This window comes from Anopheles darlingi, chromosome 3, assembly GCF_943734745.1.
Source record: "Anopheles darlingi chromosome 3, idAnoDarlMG_H_01, whole genome shotgun sequence".
NCBI classification, from domain to species: domain Eukaryota; kingdom Metazoa; phylum Arthropoda; class Insecta; order Diptera; family Culicidae; genus Anopheles; species Anopheles darlingi.
The window spans coordinates 23,128,967-23,154,488 of NC_064875.1; the positions used below are offsets into that span (position 1 = coordinate 23,128,967).

The window sequence follows — 25,522 nt, forward strand, 5'->3', positions numbered from 1 at the left end:
GTATTGTCAATGGATTCATCGTTTCGGTGCCGTTTTTTTTTTATTTTGCAGGAAATAAATGCCTTCCTCTTCACCCACCGAGAAAAAAAACCCTCCTTGGCCGACCGGAACCACGCTCTAGCGCGCCCGCGCTCGGAAGACAAGGCCGCTTAATTAATTTCCTTCACTCTTCTCGCGATTTTCTCGAGTACTCGGATATTCTCCTTTCTCCGGGCGCAACAGCTCCGGAGCAGCCCGAGCGAATAATGTGAGAAAACCGATGATGGCCCATCCCATCCGTGTCAAGCACGGCAACTACGGCAGACGGTAGACAGAATTCTTCATTTTCACTCCACTCCTCGCAAGAAAAGTGGGGTGTATGGTATCAGTGCTTATTAAACTTTTTTTCCTGCTTTCCTTCTTTTTTCGTCCTTCAGGACGAATTCTTGTGTTTTTTTTTATTTTTCACGGAAGGGATCACCTCTGGTCAAACGGTTTGGCGCCATGGAGATGTGAATTCCAGATTCCAGCCGGATTTAAACTTGTCACATAATTTAATTAACGAACAGTTAAAACAACTTGAAATTCTTGATGCATTTTTTTTGTTGCTGCTGCTGCTGCTGCGTGTTTGTTTCCGTTTGCTTCCGTCTTCTGTAGCTTTTCACGCGACAAGGTAAGGGTGAAAACGAATGGAATGGAATGGAAGGTTTTGTTTTTTCACGCAATCTCCACTCTTATCTCACAGTATCAAGTGAAAGTAATTAAAAGATAGCAATTCCAGTGACAACTTTCGTTCTGTTTCGTCCGCTTTCGCTTGGTTTTGCGCCATGAAACCCTTCGAAATCGATCGATCTCTGACCCAGCGAATCTCTGCGTGCTTAGATCAAATATCTCCTCGAATGTTTAGTTTTTTCCAAATTTTTTAATCAGCTAAAACGCTGATGAGCTTGTTTTTGTGCTTACCGTGTAGATCAAAGCACGCGACGAAGAATGTTAAACAGAACGCTGTTCGCCGGTAATGCCATCAAGCGATTCCGATTACGGCGACACCTAGCGATAAGGAGCTGTAATTTCAACTTAATTAAATTGGTCTCACTAAAGCGACGAACCCGGCGAGTTAGCCAAGTAACTGAACAGTCCACCATCGTCCATCATCAGCCAAAACGACGTGGAAACAAACATGCAACAAAAAATCAGGAAGAAGGTGTGAGATAAGTAAGAGCGACAGAAAAAAAGAACAGAAAGCAAAATAAAAAGAATTCATGCATCACGGATTAGCAGCTACGCTCCGTTTGCACTGGCCGCCGCCGCCGTCACCGAATCCTTGGGAGAAGCTGCCCGAACTGCCGTGATGCGGTCCGTCCCTCACCAGCTTCCTGATTCCTGGCGCGTCTCGATGGAATCATCCCGCCCCGGGGCTGACCCTTATAATTGGATTAAAGGGAACTGGGTCGACACGCCAAGTCGACTGGGAAAAGGGAATGTGAAAAGTGAAAGCCGAAAGTACTTTACTGGACGCACTTTACACACAAACCGAAAAGTATTGAAGTATAAAGGACACAAAGGATATGAAGACAGTAATTGAACAAAGCTAATACGCCTTTATCGATCTAATGCACGCTGGACGCTAATAGCTAATGTCTAACCATCCATGGCCAATATACCAACAAATCATGACTTTCCCCACCCCGCCCCGTGGCACGGCGTCCGATGAACAAGGGGAAATGGCAATAAGATATTGTTACCGAGGGAAAAACTTTCATTATGCAAATCTACTCACATGAGCATGAGGCACCCTGCCCGTCTGCTGGTGGCCACAGCCTCCGTCTTGGGCCGGTCTCGCGAATACTGGAAAGTCACCGAAAAACGGGATTTAATATTGCGAAACTTCCCAACCAACGGCGCACGCACCGGTGGTTACCGCCCCGTTCGGTACGTGTGCCGCTGCTGGATATAATATTAATTTTAATGTTTTAATATGTGGCCGGGCCGGGACGGGCCGAGCGTACATTTGCAAAAATTGGCCATGAAGTCGACCGACGACGATGGTGTGCGTGGCGTGTGCACCATCAAGCTGGCGGAGATGAAAAAAGGAACCGGCACCAACAGAACGGAAGCAGAAACGCCATGAAACGCATGTTTAACCGGTGGTGGATGAGAGCAGATAAGCATCTTTCCGCCAGGACGGCGGCAGGACTTTCATTGATGTTCGCGCATTCGACAAGATGGAGTGTGGCTGCTGTTCATGTGCTAGTGGAGGAAATATGCTTGTACCAACCATGCATCCTATGCATCCTCAAGACCGAAGAGATGAGAGTGAGTTTGGTCTGTGGATCTCCGGTAAATCGTTTACCTTCTGATGACGAGCGCTGTAAGCTGAAGCATCCTCGAGCGAGCGAGAGAAGATGAAACAACGCTTGCAGTGGGTGCGCTTAATCGTGACAAACAGGCCTTAATTGGCCTTCTTCAGCAGCCGGCCTGAAACTGAGTGGATCCCGGTGGTGGCCTGTTGGTGTAATTGGCCTAATTTTCGCCTCCACTCAGCAAATATTATCTTTGACGTTTAGAGCACGTGGATTCGCATGGCAATTTTTTCCCTATCTTTCTCGCGGAATAACTTCATTAGGTGTTAACTGAAGTGCAAGAGCAGTCAAGTTCCGAAGAACGCAAAGTGCTAGTGCTAGTGAAAGATTTTTTTTCGTTTTGCTTAACAGGCAAAGCAAACAGTCCGTGAGATGTTTGATTTAATTCTACAAATTCTCTTTAAAGAATGTTTTTTGGAGTGTTCATGTATCTAATGAAAAAAGGCAAAACTTTTTAAATTTTTTGGTGTATCACCGCCTCGTTTTACAATTTGTTCATCTACTAATTTCAATTTCATCCATTTTCCCGGTTTGGGTACATGTTAATCAACATACTACCAACTGTTACCTAACGTCTCGTTTTGATATGTATTAGCATCATTTCTACAAACATATCCAGAGAAAAATGTTGCTAGATACAGTATGAAAAACAAATTTATGCATGAATGCATCTGCATGAATTTAACGTTTTGGCTGTTTTCTCCAAACAACCAAGTGCATTATTTTAGGCGATAGAACCATCGATAGGGTCTCAAAAGATGCGCATGAGGTTAAAGAGCTAAACTGCTTGATTGAAACGGAGAGAAAAAATTATTATTTGACTATTTTGAAGAGAAAACCTTTTTTTTTTTGTATGTGGAGGATAAACTTCTTTGTCGTACCATTCTATACTATTTTTGTGATATCTTTTTTACCAGTGGGTCTTTTGGAAAAAAAGAAAAAAGCAAAATAATACAGAATAAATAAGAATAAAAAGCTGAATAAAAAACGAAACTATTGATACACGAGTTTTGATTTTCGGACTTAGTTATTTAGAGAAAACAGTTTTGGCTGTTAAACTCATGCTGGGGTGGATAAACTTTTTTTTCATACTGTAAATGAATTGCTGTATTTAAAGAATGTTTTCCACCAAGAAACGATGTTTTATTTCTGCAGAAAGACGTATTTCCTTTTGAAGCATTAAACAATGTACTTGAATAACCATTTGTAAAATAGATGCAAAAAGCTTAAAATATAATTTAAAAGGAGCACATAAATGTGTTTCATCATTATCAGCATCGGTAATACTTAAACAACCCGATTTCAATCAGCGAATCAGCTCTTGAACTGCATGCCATTACCACATTGCAGCCTAGGTGCTAGGTGTCTGTAAAATGTGTAACACTGTGCTGTGAAAATTGATGAAAAAAAAATCATAAATTGAACACCATTGTGGCGGTTCCTGTTGGGTGCGTCAACGCCACTAAAAACTTATGCTAATATTTGGTCCGGCCCGGCTACTGCATGACGCACCCCCCCTCGACCCAATCCCGACCACCAAAGGGCGCTGCGCTGCTGCGGTCAGTTCCGGTGGCAAACTTCATTTTTACGATATTAAAACGGTGACGGGCGACGGTTTATAAAAAAATATTACACATTAATTAACAATTTTTGGTAGACTCCCGGGGGCCACCACCGTCACCACGCGGCCACCTATAGCATCCATCACCAGCTTGACGCTGGTCAGTAGCGGTACAGTGCCCGCCTGCTGCGTTTGGGCGTTACTGCTGCTGCAACGCAAACCGAACGCGATCCGTTTACGTCCAACAAACGGTTGGCTCATGTGCCGACGGAAAAAAAACGGTGGTCAAACACATGGCCGTCAACCGACCAACCGACCAACCTACCGACCGACCGTCAGCACACATCAGTACAAGCACGAGTAGCACGATGATAAGCTTTGTGCAAAACAGTATTGATTTAATGTAAATAAAGATGTCAAACTCTGCGGTAATAAGATTGATGTCGAAATGATAGCCTACCGTTTTTGTTCCGGGGTGTGTGTGTGTGTCTGCCTCCCTGCCTTCCTGGCTGTCCGGCCGCTTGCAGCGGTCAGTCTTGCTGGAAGAATGGTGACAGAGAATCGACTGACCGACCGACGGAGTCCTTGAAATGGGGGCTGGTACTCACACCGTCGCCGGTGTCGGGAGCAACAGCAGGATCCAGGGAGTAGGTCCGTATCGATGGTATAATCCTGGCACGTTTATGGGCGGACACTTGCGCACTAGGCGGACGCAATATCGATCTGTTCGGTATGGTTTTCGGATAGATTCCGGACTTTTACCGGAGTTTTAGAACTTGCAATAAACTGTTCTATTTAGGATGTTCTATAGATTACTTGGATCCTTCTTCGGAGTACCAAGATTGCTCGTTGCTCCACAGCCAACCGCGATTGACATTTCTGCTAAACGTTGACTTTCAGTCTTACTCCACGGATCGCCATCTTCTGGATGCTACTGCTGCCGATGCTGCAAATTGTCACAAAGATTATCACGGGCTGATAGCTGCAGCATGTCCCTGTGTTGAACGTCTATAATGTGTGCATTGTTGATTAGGATAAATATACATTTACAAATTTTCACTCCCATACCCCAACACACCCAACAAACGAGATGGAGCGCAAACATGTCCCGGATGGTCGGACTGCACGGATCGTGTCACAGCTGCGCCAAAACAGCAACTTCGTCGGACCGAATTTTAGAAGCCAATCTACACACCAACACCAGGGAGGTTGGTGGTGGTGGTGGTTCCCGACTCGGTGTCGGTGGATATTTGTCATACTTAACATTGCATTATGCTGCTGCTGCAACACTCTCGGTGACACTCTGTGTCTGGTTTGGGTTTTTCGTCCATCTATATTTAGGTCGACGTCGACTGGGGACAGTATCAAACGTGACGGGAGGTCGGTCGGTTTTGCAAAAATGAGCTCTCACCAGCAAGCAGTGCTCCAGAAGCTTCTGCTGCTGCTGCTACTCCTCGTTAGGTTGTTAGAAACTGAAACGATTCTACGCTTAAAACAACGTCGCTGCCCTCCTTAACTCACTCCAAGTTTCCCACTGGAAACGATGGTGATGCTTGTCTTTGGAAATCGAAACCGTGATTAAGCACATTATTGGCGACCGTGGTGGTACCGCTTTGGCCGGTACACTCGAGAAAATCGAACAGACCATCCCCCGGGAGCCGGCCCACATAATGTTCTTCGCGGTGACAGTTTCCACAACGGCCAGCACCGCACCTAATGACTTTTGACGGAGATGTAGTGCTAATAATTGATGCAAAATGGAGCATAGATTGCTTTCTTTGGCATCGATTTCCCCGGCCGGGAGAAAGACAATTCGAACCATGGTGCCGGGGGGGCCATGGTTGGTACGTCGTAGCTTCCCGGTTGTGTGGCAGTTTATTATAGCGCAGCGAAGTGAAGTGGTTAAGTATAGAAGGAGAGTCAATTCTTTCTGACAACTAAACTAGCTTCTTTTAAAAGGAATCCTTTGAAAGTTCACAAAGTGTTTTGAGAATGGCATTTGTGCAAATATTTATGAAATACCGAAGTGTAAACCATCTGGAAATAAAACATTTATGATATCCGGACTAAGGATGTTTGTAGCGAGTATACAGACGTTGGTAAATAGAATTGAATCTATGTTTTCTATGAAAATTTCCACAACCTTTGAATTCATTCATAATACAATCATATTAGACACACTCAAAGTCTTTACCGAAATAGTACTTTAAAAAAGATTGTGTTATTGTCGGGAAAATGCAATATTCTACTGCTATTATCAATAGTTGGTATGAAATTTGTAATTTATATAACGCTAAGCATATTGTAGTGGACATTGCGCTATTATACAACTATATACTGTGCATTTACTGTACTCTGCGTGACCTTAATTTACCTTTAGTACACAGATTAAGAATCAAATACATAATTATCATCCAACACATTAAGGATTATGTGTACAACTGCATAAATCTTCATTCATCTTTCTTATGCTCACTTTCCACAAAACCCAATAAATGGTTAAGCAAATATCGCGCGTAGAAAATAATAAACGTTCTGAAACCGAACCGAGCAAACATTAAAGCCTATCAACCGATGTCACTGCTACACTTTATCCTTTTTTTTATTATTATTTCTAACTGAAAACATGTTTATCCTTCAATCATATACCACCAGCAGCAGCACTCCCCTCCCTCTCCGCAAGGTTGGCAATCGCACGTGGGTTTCTTGTTCTCGTTCCCTCTCTTTGTGAACCCAAGCGCACTGGCCACAAAGCCAGCATAAGGCCAGCCTGAAGTGTATACGGTTGCTCGTGCCGCCGCCAGAAGCATGTACGAAGGACGAGAAATAAAAAAGTTCGTGCAGCATAAATTGAACTTTAAAAAAGGCGTGGCTGCGCGTAGCAGCATCTGCGTTCGCCCAATCCTGGCCGGTTCTTGCCGGTTCGTATCCTGATTCTTATCGCGCATAGCTTTTTGGCTTTATCGTCGTTCGTTCGGTCCGTCCGGTCGGCCCTGCCAGCAGCAGAGGACGAGAGCCAGAAAGGAGGTCCATGTCGCTCCGCTCTATGCTCCGTTACACAAAGCGCCCATAATAAAGATACTCATTTTATCCGCTATCTTATGCATCTAGCGTTTCGTGATGGTAAACGGATGGTCCGTCTATATGCCATCGCAACTGCAGAGAGATCCTTTCCATACTCATTTCGAGTTGCGAGGGGCCAGCTTTCGGCTCAGAAATTGCCAATGCCCTCACAGTTACCATGGTTGAACGCCCTACATTACGTGCCTTGGTTGTGCCGGCTGTGGCGGCTATACGGAGTATAGTGGAGGGTCCGTTTTCCGAGCTATTTGCATGAAGGTTTTGCATTTATTATATGATCCATCGATCCATCGTTCGTGTTCGCTGCACAAGACCGCGATGGCGCACATTCGCTGTCGCTACAAATCAAATGGAGATTCCTCCATTTCCTCCGGCCCGCGGACTACCGGGGGCGAGGACTCACGGTGTGTTGTATGCAGTCAATGTTGTCAGTACAGTTTTTAATTTTTATGAAGCGCAGACAGCATAGACGTAGGGAGCATAAAAACGCTGGACAACCAACCAACCAACCAACCGGCCGTGGTCACGATCGATGCCGGCAATGTGTCCGGCGTGAAAATAATTTATTCACACTCTACTATGCTTCCACACGGTTTGGTGGTCTGAATATACCACCCGGTGGTGGTTTTGCGGGTGTCAATAAATTTATAATTAATAACGCTTACAACAACACGGGACACTTGATGTCTGACGGTGGAAATTGGAACTTGTAGTGGCTGCCTGATGATGACTACAACCAAAAAAACAGCCAAACAAGGTCCTGAAGGTTCGTAGCCTCCCTAGACCGTTGATCAATTTCGATCGGTTGGCTGTGTTTTTTTTTTTGTTTTTCGTTGGTCTGAATATTGTGAAAATGAACATGGAAACACTCGTTGTGAGAATTGAACATAATTCGAGGTGTTGCAAATGCCTGATTGCTCTTCATGAGTACAAAATTGAAACCTACAAATAAATCAAGATAAAATTTAAATGGAATTCGAGTTACTCCTTCAATGTTCATATTCTTCAATGGAATAAATAGTGCAACAAACTTGTTTTCTTTATTTAATTAACGTCTAGCAGCATTTTTCGTCATGCTATGGAAAAATCTCGGTTGTTCGGCACCGGTTGGCCAAAGTATATGGCCTGAAACCCATCCCGGCATGGAGATGGAGCAGTTTTTACTTAATACAACAAGTGTGCCTATACTGCTGCTGATGATGATACTTGGCGCATGTAATTCATCGGTCTAGATCTTTGGCAGAGATCTCAAACACTTGGTTTCGTTTGGTCGTTCGCGGTTTCAGGTAAAAGCAGTCCTCTCCGTCTTCGCAAACACTCATCCCAGGAACTGACGGACAGTAGGATCTCATGCAGTGCATAATCAACAGTTGTTAAATAATAACCAATGATCAAGAAAGCCAGTTGTTTTAGGAAAATTTGAAAAAAAAGAGAAAAATCGCTATTACCAACATATTTTTTTTAAATTGAATTTGAAAAAAAAGCTTGAAAAGAGGAGCAAGAAAATATTTTCAAGTGACTCAAAAGCAAATTACGGAATCGGGTTATCGTTATCTCAGATTCGTGATTTTCTCTAAAGGATTATAAAAAAAACTTGCCAGGTTACTAATTGAAATCAAAAAAACCACTAAAAACTTATAAAGAAGGCTCTTCATTGTAAAAAATAGCAACACAAACACAAATGCGCTTCAAATTGAACCTGGTTTCAGCACACTGCTTTAAGCACTCTCCTGCAAAAGCTCGCCGTTGACAATTTTGAGCTTTTTGTTTAGTTTCCGTTTCTGTTTTGCTCGCGTCTTTCGTACCCAAAAGAAAAAAAGATTGAAAAGAAAAGTGGGAGTTTTAAGATTTTTGCACAATTTCCTGAATTTTGTGATAACGATAAAAGTGATAAGAGCGAATTAGGAATTATTTGCATCTCCCACCATCATTCCCTCTGGAAAAGCGGCCGGAAAGTGTACGAAACTTGGAAAAACGGCTGCGCGAGAGATCCCCAAAAAGACCGGCCTGAAACCACGAAAAAGATTTAGAAACGCTATTTTCCACTCTAAAATTCACCGACCATGGCCACTGAAGTGGCTGTATCGACCTGCACCGATTACAAGGACCTGTTGGACGAAAGTTCGCGCAACAAAACGAGCGTCAAGTGCGACCGATGCGGTTCGCTTATGCTGAGACCGGCAAACGCAGATTTCGCTGATGTTGAAGTAATGCACGAAACGGAGCGGATGTTTTACCGAGGGCATTTGCTAACTTTTTGTGTTTAATTTTCCATTTCAGTACGATCTACCAGAGGCACGGCAGAAGAGACCAACAGCACAAGCAGCAGCAGAAGAGACGGCGGAGAGCGAGGGTTTCACGTGCCAAAAGCTAAAACACTTCTGGATGGTCAAGGATATGTACACGTTCGAGAATATCGGTTTCAGCAACACGGTGAACAACAAAAAGTACCTCATATGCGCCGACTGCGAGGTGGGCCCCGTGGGTTACTACGATTTGGATACGAAGCAGTGCTACATTGCGCTGGATCGGGTGAAACATGAGTAGAGACGACGAACAACGACGAATACGAATACGACGAATGATACTACTTCTGCTCTTAGCCTACTCGGAGTTGATTAATAAATGAAATGCACCGGAAATGCTTGTTCTTTCGTTAACCTGTTCCACAGCATCATCCACATACACCAGCTTGAGGTTGTTGTTCTGTTTTCTCTTTTTTATTTTCATATTTTTCACATTTTTCCATTGAATCTTCTGCTTCCCTGGCTCCCGTTTCGTCTCCAGCTTCTATTTCTGCATTTACTCCTTCTATCTCTGTGCTGATGATGATGTTGTTCGCAATTTTGTCATTTGCTTCGGTAGATCTATCTCTTCCCATTCCCATCAGTTTCTTCCCGGTTCAGTCCCCGCTTCTCTGAGTCGCGTTTGAGCCAGCGGACCGAGCGGGACCTCGGTTTTTGTGTGTCGGTCTCTCCCTCTCTCTCTCTCTCTCTCCTTCTCTATCAAACACGGTTTGTATCCTTTTTTAACTTATCCATAAAAAGTAATTAGATGGTATCGTAGGGTAAGGTAGTAGGTATTTTGTGGCGACATAAGCTAACACGGATCCGTACTCCACTGCTCGATAAAGCTGCTTCTTATCCTCCTCATCCGCGCCTCACTTCCACAGCAACAAAACACGGACTATTCTCAACTCAGTTCCTCATTTGGATTTCGTTTTCCGTTTCTGTTTCAGTTTTCTGGGTGGTGGTTGGAGGGTGTGCACGGAGATGTTGCTCCAGTCATATATGCCAGCACCAGTTAAAAGCGCCTTTCTTCTTCTTGCTGTTGGTTGGCACACCCTCGGCATTATGCTGGCATTGTGGTTTTGGGGGGGGAAACGGGGCATACAGTAGCGAGCGGGGAACGCGCGCAGAAAAGCGGGAAACGTACTTCCTCCGATTCCAGCCCCGAGACCCAAGTTCCATCCGTCTCAGCATCTAGACATTTGGAAGGGATCACGCGAGCATCAAAGGGGAGGAAAAGCATTTTGCCACCTTTGTGGAGGTCCTCCCGTAGTATCTCGTCTGTAGTTGTTGCGCCCCGGGGGTTGTTGTGGTTGTCGTGTGGTTGTTGTGTTTTCCCCTTTTTCGACATTGATTTTTTTTTCGTTTTGTATCGGTGCGTGTGTCTCTCCTCTCTCTCTCTCTCTCCGTCTCTCTGGTGATCTAGCGATCACCGTGTTTCACGATTTCCTATAAGTATATACAGCATACAATACAATGTGGCCCCCTCTTCTCTTCCCTCTGCTGACCACTTGCTTTATGATGTTTTCGATTGATCTTGCTCTTTATCATACGTATCAAGTATGCGTGCCCTCTTATCTATCTCTCGCCGGTGTGAATGTGTGTCTTCTCTCTCCTCGAATTCAGTGAAGATTTTGTGAAAAATCAAAAGCAATAACAACGATTTATAATGCTTGGTGGTGGTAGTGTGTCCCTAATTGTAGTCTCTCCCTAATCCTTTTCTGCTAATCTGCGCCATACAGTGAACAATATCGCAGTTCCAGGTCGCGCCGGAATGAGTGTAATTGCCAGCGCACTACAAAGATCGACATCAACCGGCCCAATCACACTAAGATCTTAGCCGTGTGTCCTTGGTCGTGTGTGTGTCTGGTGTGTCCCTTTTTTTCCCGATTGCTTTAGCTTCCTTGATGTTGATTGGATTGCCTGTCGATTTCGAGTCCCTGGGTTCTGCGCTTCCTTCTTGGCTTGTGTTATTCCCCTCTTAGCTTAATTTATCGCTTTTTCGTGTCGCACGATGATGATGATAATGGATCGGTAATATTACATATTTCGACGGTGCTTGCTTCCGTTTGCTTCTTCCCTCGATGTAACGAACGCATGTGAAAGCGCTCTCTCTCTCTTCTACTATTTTCCCTTCCAAAAGATGGTTTTCGTATTTTCATTCGTTTCATTCCATGAATACAGAGAGTGCATGGTGTATCATAAATGCTTCAAATGTTTGCTGCGCTTGGTTTGGGGTTTGGGAAGTGATGTTGATCTAGCCCTTTCCCCGTCTGCCGTTTATGACACCAAACATTCTCTCCGTTATGTAGCTGTTAAAGTGACACAAAACCAACGTTCACTGGTTTCTGTATAGGTCCAATAATCATCCTTAGTTCACCCCTCACACGCGCACGCTCATCACACACGCTCTACTCCTCTCTCCCCACTCTTCCTCATCAGGTTGCTAGTGAAGATGTTGGATCCTGATCGGCACACTATAAGTATGCCCTCTCCCGGGATCTAAAACATACGAGGACGTTTAATACTTGCTTCGTCTGTCTTTCTCTCTTTCTCTCTGTCTCTCCCTCTCTCTCTCTTGATTGTTTTGTCCTTTTAGGCGATGTTCGAAAAGGTTGAAACGGAAACTGAAACCCTTGCTCGCTGCACAGCATCCCCATGAGGAGGCGATGGAGCAGGTGCGCACGCTTCACATTGTGGGCGATCGTGATCTTGATCTTGAAACGTTACATTTACCCTATACCGACTCTGCTATCGATCCAGCAGCGCGTGTTTATGTTGCTTGTGAATTGGAAGCTTTCTATCACGGACTCACCCTCTTTAGCTCTGCTCTAGATGCTGTTACGCATCGGCAGCATCCATTACACACCAGCCCCCCCTTTAGCCGCGTGTCCCTGCTTCTTTCGAGGATAGCACACGAGGCACTTAACCCCTAAGAAGCAAAAGAAACGGGCTTGAGGGAAACTGGTGGTCTTTGTGTGAGAGCCCACGAGGAGAGTGCGAGTGAGGTGTTGGAGGTGTGTGGCAAACATTTACATGTACATAAATTAACGTTAACGATTAAATACACATAGTTTTTTTTTACATAAATACAACTAGTCCTTTGCTTTAGATTTCCGGAAGATTTCAACGAGTCAATTATGGGGGGTTTGGAGGGGTTGAGAGGGTGACTAATCCGCGGCTACATCGCGGGGCCACCAGCGTCCAGCGAAGTCCGATCGAAATCGGATCAAAAACATATCTCAAACAGAATCTGTCTTATGACAGTCGACATCGACGGTGGACAGCGACATGGTTCAAGCAGCAATGCACCTCACTGTAGCCGTTCGGCGTTGTTGTTGGACGTATTGGCCCCTCAAGAAAAGATGTTGTTTAGAAACGTAATTTTTGTGTCACTTAGGTTTGCCGATAGTTGTTGTTATTCTGCTTCGTTATTGTATCCTATAATGATGTTTGGTTAAGGATCTTCTGCAATGCTCTCAAATGTATGATGTTCCGACGATTGCGCCACAATCTCAGGTAGGAACGGTAAACGGAAGACATTCATAGCAAATGCGGCGGAACACAAGAGCTTTGCTCATGCTTTGGTAACAGCTGGTGGTGGTGGTGGTGGTGATGATGATGACGAACATGTTGCTACCAGCATTACTACACACGTTCCAGCTGCTTTTTCCAGCCTAAACACATTGCTAATCCCTTCTTCTTCAGCTTCTCCGTTCAGTGTTGCTTGCTGTTGTTGCTACTTATCCTCCGTCGCATTGCTGTGGCGCTTAGATGTTGATGACGACGACCACGGGGATATCCTGAGTTTGGTTTGACGCAACCAACAGCAGCAGGAAAACGTGCGGGTGCGAGGAGGCTGCTGAGTGTGGTGTTGACCCACGACACCATCACCGTTCCTCTTCCCCACGCTTCCCACTGCTTCGCCTTTCCTTCGACTGCCAGCTTATTTCGTGTACAGGTAGATGGCGACGATCAGACCGTACAGACCCAACACTTCGGCGAAAATGAGGATCAGAATCATACCGACGAACAGTCTGGGCTGCTGGGCGGTACCACGGACACCGGCATCACCGACGATACCGATGGCGAAACCGGCCGCCAATCCAGAGAAACCGACCGCCAAACCGGCACCGAGATGAATGAAGCCCCTGGAAAGAAGGAAAAGATGGTTCGCGTTACAATCATGGCTTACTAAAGGTATTTGACACGGGCGCTCTAATGTATCGATATGTAGGTTCTGTGATTATAAACAGCATGAAAACTATGGCAGTTAATAGTGTGACGTCAAACGCTCCGAAGGAAGCAGAATTGATCAATTTTTAATGTTACTATCAGAAGATGAGTCGCTTCAAGCACCTCTCTACATGCAAAAGAAGTCAACAGTGCGCATAATCGAGTTCACTCTCACTCTCTCTCTTTCTCTCTCTTTCTCTCTCGGTTAATGCTTCTCCTCGTGGCTTTTCCATTTATGTTGGCCGCTCTCCAGCCACAAGAGAGACTAGCAGTACTTGTGTGAGTTGAAGAAAGGAGTGCGAATCCCAAGTTCGCCTGCAACATGCATTCAACATGGACCGTAGACCGTGAAAACATTTAACTCACTATCTGAAAGCTACCGAGGGATATACTCACTTGTACAGAGGGTACTTGGATGGCTCATCCAAGGAACCAGCGATCAGCACAGCGACGACCAGACCGTAGATGGCAATGATACCCGCCATGACGACAGGAATGATCGACTTCATGATCAGCTCAGGACGCATCACCGACATGGCGGCAATACCGGTACCAGACTTGGCCGTACCATAAGCAGCACCGAGAGCTAAACAGAAAATGGAAGAAAAACAACAAAAACAAATTAGTAAGATGAATAATGATGGTGCTTTTTGGAGTCAATGGAGCAGAGTTATCAACTTCAATCGTTCTGATCATTCAGCCCACTCTGCCATTTATCGACGCTGAGAAATACGACCACAGGAATGTTCTATTTGCATTGTTCGCGCCTTACTTTTCCCAGAATACCACCGACCAGACGATGGTTGGTATACAGTCATTCCGGCATCACGAAAAATGCGCAACGCCTCCTTTCAACGTGATAAGGTCACTGATGTTCGCACAGGCTACTACATCTTTCAGAGAGAAATGTTCTATAACCAAAACAGCGTTTCCAATAAAAAAATAAAAATTTCGCGTTGCATTTTAGTATGGCGCATGGAAAAGTAGTAGCAGCATTTAACATTGCAATCCGTAAAGTGGAAAATCCATGGTCGTATCACGATACTCCACGGTTCCAGCTTGCCGTGTGTCACATGATGATGTACGTACGGCGAATGCTTACGCACCCAGCGGTGGGTTGTGTGTTGGTGTTACGATTAAGTATCACGTGAAGATCGCTGTTGTGGTAATCGCTCACGCGGGTTTACCACCCCACCAAAGGCCTGTCCCGGACCACGACGACGACGACGACGACGACGACGACGGCAACCACCTGAGCAGCGAGCAGGCCTTGGCTACAACAGCCGGGCCGACGGCAACCAGGCAACCCATCCATCCATCCATCCAGCGGCAACTTTGCTGCCTTGATGGTTTCGTGATGTGTTGTTTAGCTACATGCGTCTGCTGTGGTATTGGTGTGGTGCTCATGCGGGCGAGATGATGATGTTGTTCGGGGTGGGGTGGGTAGGCAGCGAAAAAAAATGCGTTCACATGATCACCCCGGCCAGACAACGGCCGCAAATCGTCACCATCGTATCAGCATGGTGGCACCAGCAGGGCTCTAGTGTGGTCATCTGACTTGTCCATGGCCGGTCAAAAAACGTAATGGAACAAGATAACAAGCGGCCACACCACACAAACCAACGAACAGCCTCTCTTCGTGCTATCACGCAACGAAGAGGCAAGAGACATTGGTGCTTGGTTGTGAATACAACTGGACAAACATCGAGTCTCAATCGAGTATCAGACGAGCGCCGCCATTCGCTTGTCTTTCAGACGAAAGGATCCCATTGATTGCGTCTTATGAACGCCTTTTTGGCCAACTACATGTATTTGTTAAAAGCGCACAAGAAACCGTTCCAACTATCCGTGAAACGAACATCATTTGTCAGCGTTTTGCATCGTTCTTCGACACGATTGACGTGGATTTCCGAGAATCGTGACTCACAGACGAACAGTTAGGCGAGGCTCTGCGTGCCTGGCTAATAAAACCTGATCGTCGCTGCAATTACATGCTGAATGGATGGCCGTTCTCATCTGTCCAGAGGGTAGCATCCTTTTTTTTTTAATCCAAAATGGCAATATCATCTGAGGATTCCGACGATAGCTCAGTCAATATGATTGACGGTTCCATCCATCTTTTGCCGAACCTTGGCCCTTACCTCGAATTCATTCTCATCATTCCAAAATCATTTTTGCTCTTGTGAAGCTCACCGGCTTGCGGGCCTTCTCCAGGGAGGAGAAAAATCAATAATCCTCCTCCTACATCCCACACGAAATTCCATGCACATTTCCAAAGGAGAATTACCCCTTTCTCCCGAATCATAGTGGTTGTAGAAATAGCAAAAAGATGTCAATATTGTTGCATCTTGCATTGTAAAACAAAAAAGCGAGTCACATTATTGGAGCGACATTGCTTTATCGTCAGTTGCGAAAGCTGGAAGAGTACCCGGAACGATTCCGCTGATCATCATGTGACCCACCAGACGCACCTGATCACAGTGACCTGGGATTGTAATCGCTGTCAGTCACAAGGTATGACGTCGAAAAAAAATTGGAAAAAAAACTTTAGTACTTTGCAGTAGGAACGCCCAGTGCTTGCTGCAATTAATCTAGCATTTCCAAATCTTGATCCAGATAGCATACACTGGAAGAGAAAATTTTCCAACAATGGGGTCATGTGGTCATTCGTAGTTACATGACTAGCACATGTAATGTACAGCCTGCCTGCCTGCCTGCCTGCCATCCTTTTTCATCCCGTGACGATGGGCTGGCGGTTTCGTGGACAGAAGTTTTGACGAATCTCGGAAAGATGAATGAAAACTTTTCCAACTTGCTCCAGCACACGTACGCGTGTGTGTGCACGTGTGTGTGTGTGGGCCAGAGTGCGGGAGAGAGCCTTTTCCTGTTTCTCATCTACCTCGCGGTGCTAGTATCCTTGGCCTAAAAATCGATAATCATCAAGTAGAGAAGCGGACTACCACAGACCAAAGCGAAAGAGAGCGAGAGTCGTTGCTAAAGGTGAGAGTAAGGCTCAATTTTAGTATCCAAAGGATAGAGAACTCTCTTCAGACGCACTATCGTTGGAGCCTAATAGGGGGAATCCTAGTACGCACGTTCTCTGTCTCGCTTGCGCTCTCTTGTTCCTAGGAACTACGAGTAACGCACTTGTTTTAAATGCAATTCCCAAAGCGCTCTTCGATCACCCTGAACTCGTGGCTCTACCCAATGCCATGCTGTTCTGGAAATCATCCTTGGTATTAGCAGGACATGGGAAAAATAGGCGACTACAAAGTAGAATCCGTCGTGGAGCCTCTCCGTGAGATGATAATGGGCGGTATCAAGACGAGTTCCTCTCGCCAGCTCCAGCAAAACCCGCCGTTATCAAAAAGGCGGAACTTCATCTTCGATCATTTAAATCTTTCCCTCTCGGCAGTGGCATTCCTCTCGTTGGCGAAATTAAAAGGCTCCATCGTCATCATCATCAGCGCCAAGTCGGAAACCGAAAAGTGGTCACGAGGGCACTTGTGCGCGCACACACACCCGCACACACGCACACACTGAAACACACTCACACAGAGAGGCGCGATTTTGCGCTCACATGACGATTTCACATGACGATTTCCGAGCCCGCAGCCCCAGGGCTCCGCCGCGGGGGCAGGGGATCTGGGGCCACGGTTACGCATTTCGCCAGCCAGCGGTCTCCTCCGACGGGGATATTTGGGCGACAGATTTGGGGGGCCGATCGTGGCGACCAAAGGAAGAACAAGAGAAAGGCAGGGATGGGGGAGGGTGGAATTCCGCTTACCGCTGAAAATGATAGCAGCTGCTGCGCCCATAACTCCGAAGAAGGGCGAGTAGACGGGGTTCTCTTCCGGCAGGGCCATTGTGTTTTTTTGGGGTGTTTTGGTGAAAAACGCTGGCTAGCAAATCTCTGAACTTTTGTAAAGCAGCAGCTTTCTTGTCACTTTATGCAGCCTGGATGGAAAGAGAGAGGCCTCGGACACGCTCGACACACTCGCGATACAAAACTCGAAATCAAAAATGGCGTTCGGTCTTTTATAAACTCTTCATTGTTTCGGATCTCTCGCTCTCGCCGGTACAGTGCGAGCGAGATGGCGTGAACTGACACACGCACACCACTTGCATACACACGCGAATTCACGCACACTTCTTGCGAGTCGGCACGCACACAACCAACGATTCTGTGTAGCCACACGAGATCCACGTACGGACACGTGATTGGGCCGTGCTACACGAAGCGTAAATTTACGCGTAAATTTACAAATTAATGCTAAAACGTTTATTTTAAACCCTTACACGCCGTCAAATCTTCGACATGTAGCGTGTAAGGGTTAAACGTAATCGTTTTGGCATTTTTTTCGTTTACGCTACAGTTTACGCTCCGTCTGACAGGCCTAATAATTTTTAGCAGTGATTACTAATTCATTATTAGTTAATTGAATATTAAGTATTTTTGAACTTGTACATACTTTAGCCTGCGTAAACTAATTCACTCGAGAAATCTGTCGAGAAGGACGAAGCTGGGACTGCATACAACGTATATAGTACCGGTGCTCACATACGCCTCCGAGACTTGGACACTGTCCAGAACGGACGAAGCCCTCTTATCCGCGTTCGAGAGGAGAGTTCTCGGAAGGATATTTGGCCCCGTGTGTGATGAGGGACGATGGAGAAGTCGATACAACTCGGAGTTATACGCGTTGTATGACGATCTCACTGTCGCGTAGCGCATGAGAATCGCCCGGCTGCGGTGGGTTGGGAATGTGATGAGAATGGCAGACGACGACCCAGCCCGTAAAGTCTTCTTAGACCTTCCGGATGGACAGAGAGGGCGTGGTAGGCCCAAACCGAGATGGAGCGACGGTATCGACATTGACGCCAGAATAGCAGGACTACCGACTTGGAGGACGACGGCGTTCGATCGCGAGCGGTGGAGGAATCTTGTGTGCCAGGCCAAGACCACTCGTCGATTGTAGCGCCGGATAAATAAGAAAGTATTTTGGTACTTTTTCAAACAAAACAGGATTTGACTTTTTAAAACCATTTTATTTTATCAAGTACTGCAAAATGTGATTTCGGATGGATGTTTATCCAAGGAATCCGAATAAGTTAAAATTGAAATAGTTAAAATTCTAGTATTTCACTTTCTATTCTTTTTAAACATGCTCCCGTTGACCAGTTCAATTTGTATCTTCTGGGGTTCAATAAATATTCATGTAGAGCAGCATTTGCAACTACCCAGAGCATCTTCATTACGAACTGATAAAATTTAAGAGCAGCCCCGTTGTAGGGTTTTAAGACAATATCGACGAATGGAGGTCTGCAAATAGAAGATACACTATCTGGATCCCAAGCAACGAAAACGGAATACCACTTTTGCACATTTCATTATGCATTATGGGATGGGAGGTGTTCCGGCGTTGAGCATTAGCACGTGATTGACCGAGGCGAAAAACCGTCGAAGCTGCTTCCCTTAAAAACTCCCGCGAGTGGAGCCGCCCAAATGTTCGTTGCGTTTGCGTTCTGCAACCTCGTAACGGTTCGACTTGAACGGTGGATCAAGGGAATACCGCCTAGGTTCTACCGCCTGTGTTCATGTGATGTCTCAGCACATACCTCCGATTACGTAGCACGGCTACGGGTTGTTAACGTAGGTAGCGTCATATGACCTGCCCTGCCCCATATTGCTGCTGCCGGCGCAGCGCGGCTACGATTAGATACCGAAGACCATGCGGTTCGCGATAGAAAGCGGCTGCGTGGTCAGTTCTTTTTCCCCTTTTTAGAGAAATCCCCACGATAGTCAAACTACATGATTTGGAGCAATTCACACGTCTGACGCTGCATGATCGCTTGCATGATAATAAGCGGGAACAGAGACACGAGACTCTTCACTAGAGATCCACCGGACAGACACAAGGGCATTGTTGAATAATCACTCTTCTCCGGCGATTGAAGAGACCTTCACACGCATGTGATCGAAGAGGATGGGCGCCAACAGTGACTGCCGGTCATTGATATCAGGTTGTATCTTTCCAACGTTTGTAGAGGATTAAGCGTGGATTATGTTTATCTAGAGCATTACAACAATTCCATAGATTCGGTACACGGGGTGTTATGCAATCCATTAAATGGATAGATATTTTCAATTTACATTTTGAATCAATGAACATCAGGTACGTTTCATTTAACTGCATTAACCATAAAGAGCATTACATAGTAAGTAGAACAAAGTTTTCTAATCTTGATGTGAGATAAAGAACGTAAACGATGGACAGTAGTAGTGGGAGAAGGCGCTTATCGTAGCACATGTCACCTCCTACAAACAGGCTCAATCGTCGTTATCAAACAGAGCGATACGATTGCTCTGGGAGGGGGAGAAGAACTCAGGCAGTTAGCGCTTCTTCGTTTGCGCTAATCAAACCGGCCGGCAACATTACCGGAGCGGCCAAAATGCAGCAAGGCAGACATCCATGAACATTTTTTCACAATCTATCCAGGAAACGAATAGCATGTAGGAACTATAACTGTTCTGACCGCACTATACTGCTGATGCTAGAGTGCAGATGAGAGATGCGACTGCGGAATAAGATGAAAATGGAAGGTACTTAACCGTGAAAATAAATATAAAATCTCGACAGCTGGATGTATTATTTCGTCTTCATCACCATTTTATTAGTGCTTTACATCAGATCTTTCACTTTTTGCAGTAGTTTTTTTATGGTCGCGATCAGCGAATTTGGTTCATCAACCAACCAGATGCTGTAAAAGGCGCCCAAGAATAGTTTCTTGGCCAAAAGTACCGCCACCATTTTGATTATAGGATACCTAATGAAAATAAAAAGGAAATGATAAGAAAGTTGTATGGCAATGATGATATTATTCACCCTCAAAAGGTCTTACTCACTTGGCATTTATTTCGGCCAGTTGCTGGAAAAATGTCACGAGATTCGTTTCGGTGATCGCTTCGGCCATCTTCTTAGTATGCCGTTGTTTGCCTGTGGGTGGAATGTATTGTAGTGTAAAGAGTAATGACCGAAGCCTACGCAAGGCATAGACCGGGGCTTACCATGCCGGAAGCGGCCGGAATTGTGGTTTAAACCCCGAACGATAGCAGGACCTTGCTGGTGGCATCTTGCTAGTGCCAATGATGGCCTAACCAGCTTCTGCAAACGCAACAAACGGTTAATCATTTGTGCAGCAATCACTGCGTTGAAGAATTCGCAAACATGCACGAGTTTTTACTCAAAACAATCGAATTCCTCGATTACGGGCCGTATTCCAAGTGTTTTGTATGGCTTACACAACACTACATCACTCCTGTTGATAAAACTTTCTTGATTGGATTTATGAGCGAAATATCAATGGCAACTGCGATGAAAATAAAAAAATTGTCCTTAATTGAAAAATGAGGATTATGAATAATGTGAAACATTTTTAGTAAATGCCAACGCCGACATTAATTCGCCAATTTCTCATACGATACGCGATTGATCAAATTTATCCTTTTTTCGGTTCGGCAAATATTAGTGATGTCTGGTCAACAGGAAAGCAGACTGCCGGATAGTTGGTGAGGGTCATCCAGGTGAATCAGACTAGACTGAAATTGTCCACAAACGTCCATGGATTTTCTGTAATGCTCTACTTCGCACACTGTTCATCTATTTGATAGGTGTGCAAGTATGACATACTCCGAATATGATGGAAAAAATTAAAGTAAATTAGGCTTTAAATATCTGAAAAAGATTACTAGAAATAGAAGGTATTTACCCGTAAAAAAAAATTTCAAATCTCTATATTTGGAATAAGACAATCTTGTAAACTATCGCGACATAACTGGATGTATTATTTCATTATTTATTGTAACCATCAAGAAGACTCCAAGGGCTCCTGCGACTAGTGCTTATCAAGTACCTTTTGCAGCAGGTCGTTCATGCTGGTGAGCAGCATACGTGGATCGTCCACCAATCCGGCGCCGACCATCGCGTTCGAGAAGAGCTGCTTGGCCAACAGTTCTGCCAGCTCTGGATCGCTAGTGGTCAGCTTATGAAGCTTTTTAATGATGGGATGCCTGATAATAAGAAATGAAAATGATAAGAAAATTAGATGGTAACGACGGTTTCATCCACCTTCAAAAGGTCTTACTCACTTGGCATTAATTTCAAACTGTGGCTGGAGAAGCGCGTAGCGATTCTCTTCGCTCATGTTATGGCTTTGTGTTTTGATAAAATGTCTCGCGGCGGCCATCTCCTCCACCGTCACTACACACGGATGGCTGTCGAGCTTGGTCGTGGTCTTTACAGTCGACACCTTGCCAGCAAGCCGTTGTTTTAACCACGGAAGCAGCTCATCGATCTGCGTTTGTAGCAGCGATCCTTCAATCACCCCATCAGCTCCCGCATCCTTGGCGCTATCCGAACGGCGCATTTCTTTTTCCACCGAAACCAGATTCTTGCCCAGATACATACCCAGCTGCATTAGCACCAGCTCATCGTACGCTTCGTAGCAGAAGAGCACCTCGATTCCGCGCTTCTTGAGTGACTCATAGTATGGTGAAGCTTCAGCAAGGGTTCTGTTTGGCGCTGCTAGATAGTAAATGTCTTTCTGTCCCTCGGCCTGACGCTCGCAGTACTCGGGCAGTGAAACGGTGCGGCCCGCTTCTTTGCTCGTCTCGAAACGTAGCAATCGTGCGATCTCCTCCTTTTCCTGCTGCTCCTGGCTAGTGACGATACCTTCCTTCAGGAAGAGACCGTAATCCTTGTAGAACTTATCGTAGCTTTCTGGTTCCTTTTGCGAGCGGTCATGCAAAAAGCGTAGCGCACGATTAGTGAGCGCTACACGGAGCTTCCGAATCAGGGCACTGTTCTGTAGCAGTTCACGGCTTAAATTCAACGGAATGTCCTCCGAATCGACGACACCCTTCAGGAAGCGTAACCACTTGGGTAGTAGATTTTCGGTCTTCGATTGTATCAATACTTTGCGCGTGTACAGTGCCACTCCGATGTCGGTGTCACGGGACATCTCGAACAGGCCGGGTTTTCCCTCGGGGAAGTACAGCAGCGCACGGATGCTGAGCGGTACGTCCGTCTTGTAGTGCAGCGTGAAGCGTGGCACATCGAAGGTGTTACCAACGAAGCGATAGAACTCGTTGTGCTGATCGGCCGTAACCTGTTTCGGTTCCATCAGCCAGATCGGCTGTATCTGGTTCGCCTGTTTGCCGTTTAGGTAGATCGGGCTACCGACAAAGTTGCTGTACTTGCGGATCACCTCCCGAATCCGATCTTCGTCAGCAAACTCCCGGCAATCACCCTTCAAGTGGACCACGATCTTTGTACCGACGGCGACATTTTCCGCTTCCTGCACCTCGAAGGTTCCCGAACCATCCGATGACCACTTAAGACCCGGCGAACCGGCTCTCGCCGATCGGGTGTACACATCGACCCGATCGGCTACCATAAAGGCCGAGTAGAAACCCACTCCGAATTGGCCGATAATGTTCTGTACGTTCTCCTGTGTACCCTTGCCGCTTTCTTTTAGCTGCTCGATGAAGTGTTTCGAGCCGGATCGAGCGATCGTACCGAGATGGGCAATCAGTTCCTCGCGTGTCATACCGATACCCGTGTCCTGGATCGTTAGCTGGCGTTCCTGCTTGTTGGTACCGATGTGGATCTCGAGTGACCGGTCTGCCTCAACGAACTCACCGCTACCGTCCGCTGAAGATTGAATGAGAAAGCGGAACTTTTCCAGTGCATCGCTGGCGTTCGAGACGAGTTCCCGGACAAACACTTCTTTGTCAGAGTACAGTGAACGGGCCACAATGTCGAGCAGCATTCGCGTTTCCGCCTGGAACTCATGCTTATCGCTGTTGCCCACAGTCTTTTCCTGATCGCGAATGATCGAATGGTAGCCGCTGTCGCCCGCGTCTTCAGCCGGTTTCGTTGTTAGTGATCGGCTAAGCGGGAGTGTCCAGGATGCTGTGGCTGGAATGTGATGTACTGAAAGGAGTGAGGGGGGGATTAATGAGCATAGATTACGTAAGCAATAGTTGGCGACACCGGGACGCCTTATCAAGGCCGGGGGCCTTACCTTCCTGGAGACGCCCGGAACTGTGGTATAGCCGACCGGTGGCTGGATGGAGGCATCTCGCTAGTGCAAATGATGGTCGGGCCAGTTTCTGCAAACGCAATAGACCGTTAGCCACACTCATCTTTTGTGCGGTTTATTAATCCGCAATCACTGCACGGAAGAATTCGCAAAAATGCACGCGGTCGGTCGATCTTTACTCAAAACATTCAACTTTCGGCGATTACGTGTATGTACACTTTGTATGTTCCACACATACTCAAAACTCACGCACACATTCGCTTTCGTCATCCACGCGATTGTTCCAGGACTCCGTAAACAATAGGTGGCACGTGTCCGAGCTGTCAAAATCCACCAACAAAAAAAAAATCCGCGGAAACACGAACGAAAATCGAGGAAAAAGCCGCATTTTCAAACGCACGATGGGTGGAATAAACAAGAAAAAATCAAAACTTCCAGTGCCTAAAACCAAACAGAAGAAAAAGATAAAACAGTGGAAGGAAAGTGCCGAATCGCCGGCAAAGAAATCCAAAAAGCCACTACCACAGATTGCCGGCAAGCAGAAAAAGACGCCGGCCGTATCGCACAAACCGAAGAACTTTGTAACTGCTCCGCCAAAAGATGAATCAATGGATTCGGATGATGAACAGCAAGAGACCAGTACCGTGGTGGCCACATTTGCAACCCCCCGTATCCCCGATCCGAAACTATCACCGAAACTGGTGACGATGTTGCGGCCGGTGGTGGGCTACATCTACAATGATGAACAGATGTCGTTGAAGATGAGCTTCGAACAGGCCGCGCTACTGTTGGAACCGGATTACAACGAAGAGACGAAGGTTTTCCGGTTTCTGGTCAACACGAAGGAAGTGTGCCGGGCGGTCGGAGAGAAGAACGAAGCACACTCGGAGGCACGCGAGAAGCTCGTACAGATCGTTCGCTACTATTGCTATACCGTGAAGGTAGTGCACGGCAGAGGCGAAGGGCGATCCATTTGACTTCCATATAATCATCTTTCTCCGCATTTCAGAAAGTGAAGGAATATTTCACTAGAAGAAAAATCTTCTACACCCGACCACCGAAGGCAGTGCTGGCGGAGAGCACCGAAACGGCCACCAAGGGAAAGAAGCTGAAGGAGGAAAACATCGGATTTCAGATGTTACAGAAGCAGGGCTGGAGTGGTGGTGGTCTGGGTAGTGGTGAGGATGGTATCATTGAACCGATCACCGCCATGAAACGGAAGGGCAAACAGGGCCTCGGAACGGATAATGCCACCGAGGAGGCTGGCGAGACGGAGGAGAAGGTGAAAATCCCGCTCGAAGCATTCTACCTGGTAATCCAGGAGTACGCCGGTGTGAATGCCTTGTACGATCTAGTGTTTAGTTCGCAGTTTGCTCGCGAACAGGTGCGCAAGTTGCGCGAGTAAGTATCTGACTGTCCACGAGCGAATTAAGCGATTCTAAGAGCCTTTATTACCGTTTTCTTTTCAGATTTGCACAATCAAAAAAGCTGCAAACACAAATGGTTGGACAGAAGAAGAAGAAGAAGCTCGTCATCAGCAAACCTCTGACGATCTCCGAGATCATGGTTGGCGTTCTGAAGGGTCATTCCGATCTCTGTGCCAAGTACATCGTTATACCACCGGCCTCGATGGCTGACGGTGCAGCCACATAATACTCGACTGCATAGAGTATTTCGATTTTAAGGTATTGAATTTCAATGTTGAAGTGGAATAAACGTTTCTGCGATGTACCGGTCCTTTTTTGCTTCAATTTATGGTGTTTTTTTAATGGTTGCCGGCAAAACGATTGCTGGTTAACCGTTCGAAGAGCTTTTCCACTTTTCCGACCGATCAAAACCAAAAAGCAGCGAAAAAGAAAAAGTAGAAAACACGACCCATGCAGAAACACAACCGAAATCAAACAAAACGG

The 25,522-nt window shown here is 46.0% G+C and overlaps 5 protein-coding genes across 5 annotated transcripts; 2 read left to right on the forward strand and 3 right to left on the reverse strand.

Annotated features, from left to right (window-relative positions):
• Positions 1–8,805: 8,805 nt before the first annotated feature.
• Positions 8,806–9,684, forward strand: LOC125956656 (guanine nucleotide exchange factor MSS4 homolog). The gene is made up of 2 exons (XM_049688733.1): positions 8,806–9,191; positions 9,265–9,684. Exons 1-2 carry the CDS (start codon positions 9,048–9,050, stop codon positions 9,529–9,531), a joined length of 411 nt encoding a protein of 136 aa, XP_049544690.1. The 5' UTR covers positions 8,806–9,047; the 3' UTR covers positions 9,532–9,684.
• A 313-nt stretch (positions 9,685–9,997) lies between these two features.
• LOC125956655 (V-type proton ATPase 16 kDa proteolipid subunit c) lies at positions 9,998–17,511 on the reverse strand. Its single transcript, XM_049688732.1, has 3 exons — positions 17,296–17,511; positions 13,905–14,094; positions 9,998–13,423 (listed from the first exon to the last, which is right to left on the reverse strand). The coding sequence occupies exons 1-3, from the start codon at positions 17,372–17,374 to the stop codon at positions 13,219–13,221; spliced, it is 474 nt and encodes a 157-aa protein (XP_049544689.1). The 5' UTR covers positions 17,375–17,511; the 3' UTR covers positions 9,998–13,218.
• Positions 17,512–20,171: 2,660 nt separating this feature from the next.
• Positions 20,172–21,077, reverse strand: LOC125956657 (uncharacterized). Its single transcript, XM_049688734.1, has 3 exons — positions 20,578–21,077; positions 20,416–20,506; positions 20,172–20,336 (listed from the first exon to the last, which is right to left on the reverse strand). The coding sequence occupies exons 1-3, from the start codon at positions 20,699–20,701 to the stop codon at positions 20,192–20,194; spliced, it is 360 nt and encodes a 119-aa protein (XP_049544691.1). The 5' UTR covers positions 20,702–21,077; the 3' UTR covers positions 20,172–20,191.
• Positions 21,078–21,276: 199 nt separating this feature from the next.
• On the reverse strand, positions 21,277–23,827 carry LOC125956597 (heat shock protein 75 kDa, mitochondrial). Its single transcript, XM_049688643.1, has 3 exons — positions 23,595–23,827; positions 21,658–23,503; positions 21,277–21,579 (listed from the first exon to the last, which is right to left on the reverse strand). The coding sequence occupies exons 1-3, from the start codon at positions 23,713–23,715 to the stop codon at positions 21,405–21,407; spliced, it is 2,142 nt and encodes a 713-aa protein (XP_049544600.1). The 5' UTR covers positions 23,716–23,827; the 3' UTR covers positions 21,277–21,404.
• Positions 23,828–23,956: 129 nt separating this feature from the next.
• Positions 23,957–25,357, forward strand: LOC125956628 (NF-kappa-B-repressing factor-like). Its single transcript, XM_049688695.1, has 3 exons — positions 23,957–24,553; positions 24,622–25,013; positions 25,082–25,357. The coding sequence occupies exons 1-3, from the start codon at positions 24,014–24,016 to the stop codon at positions 25,263–25,265; spliced, it is 1,116 nt and encodes a 371-aa protein (XP_049544652.1). The 5' UTR covers positions 23,957–24,013; the 3' UTR covers positions 25,266–25,357.
• The last annotated feature ends 165 nt before the right edge of the window (positions 25,358–25,522 follow it).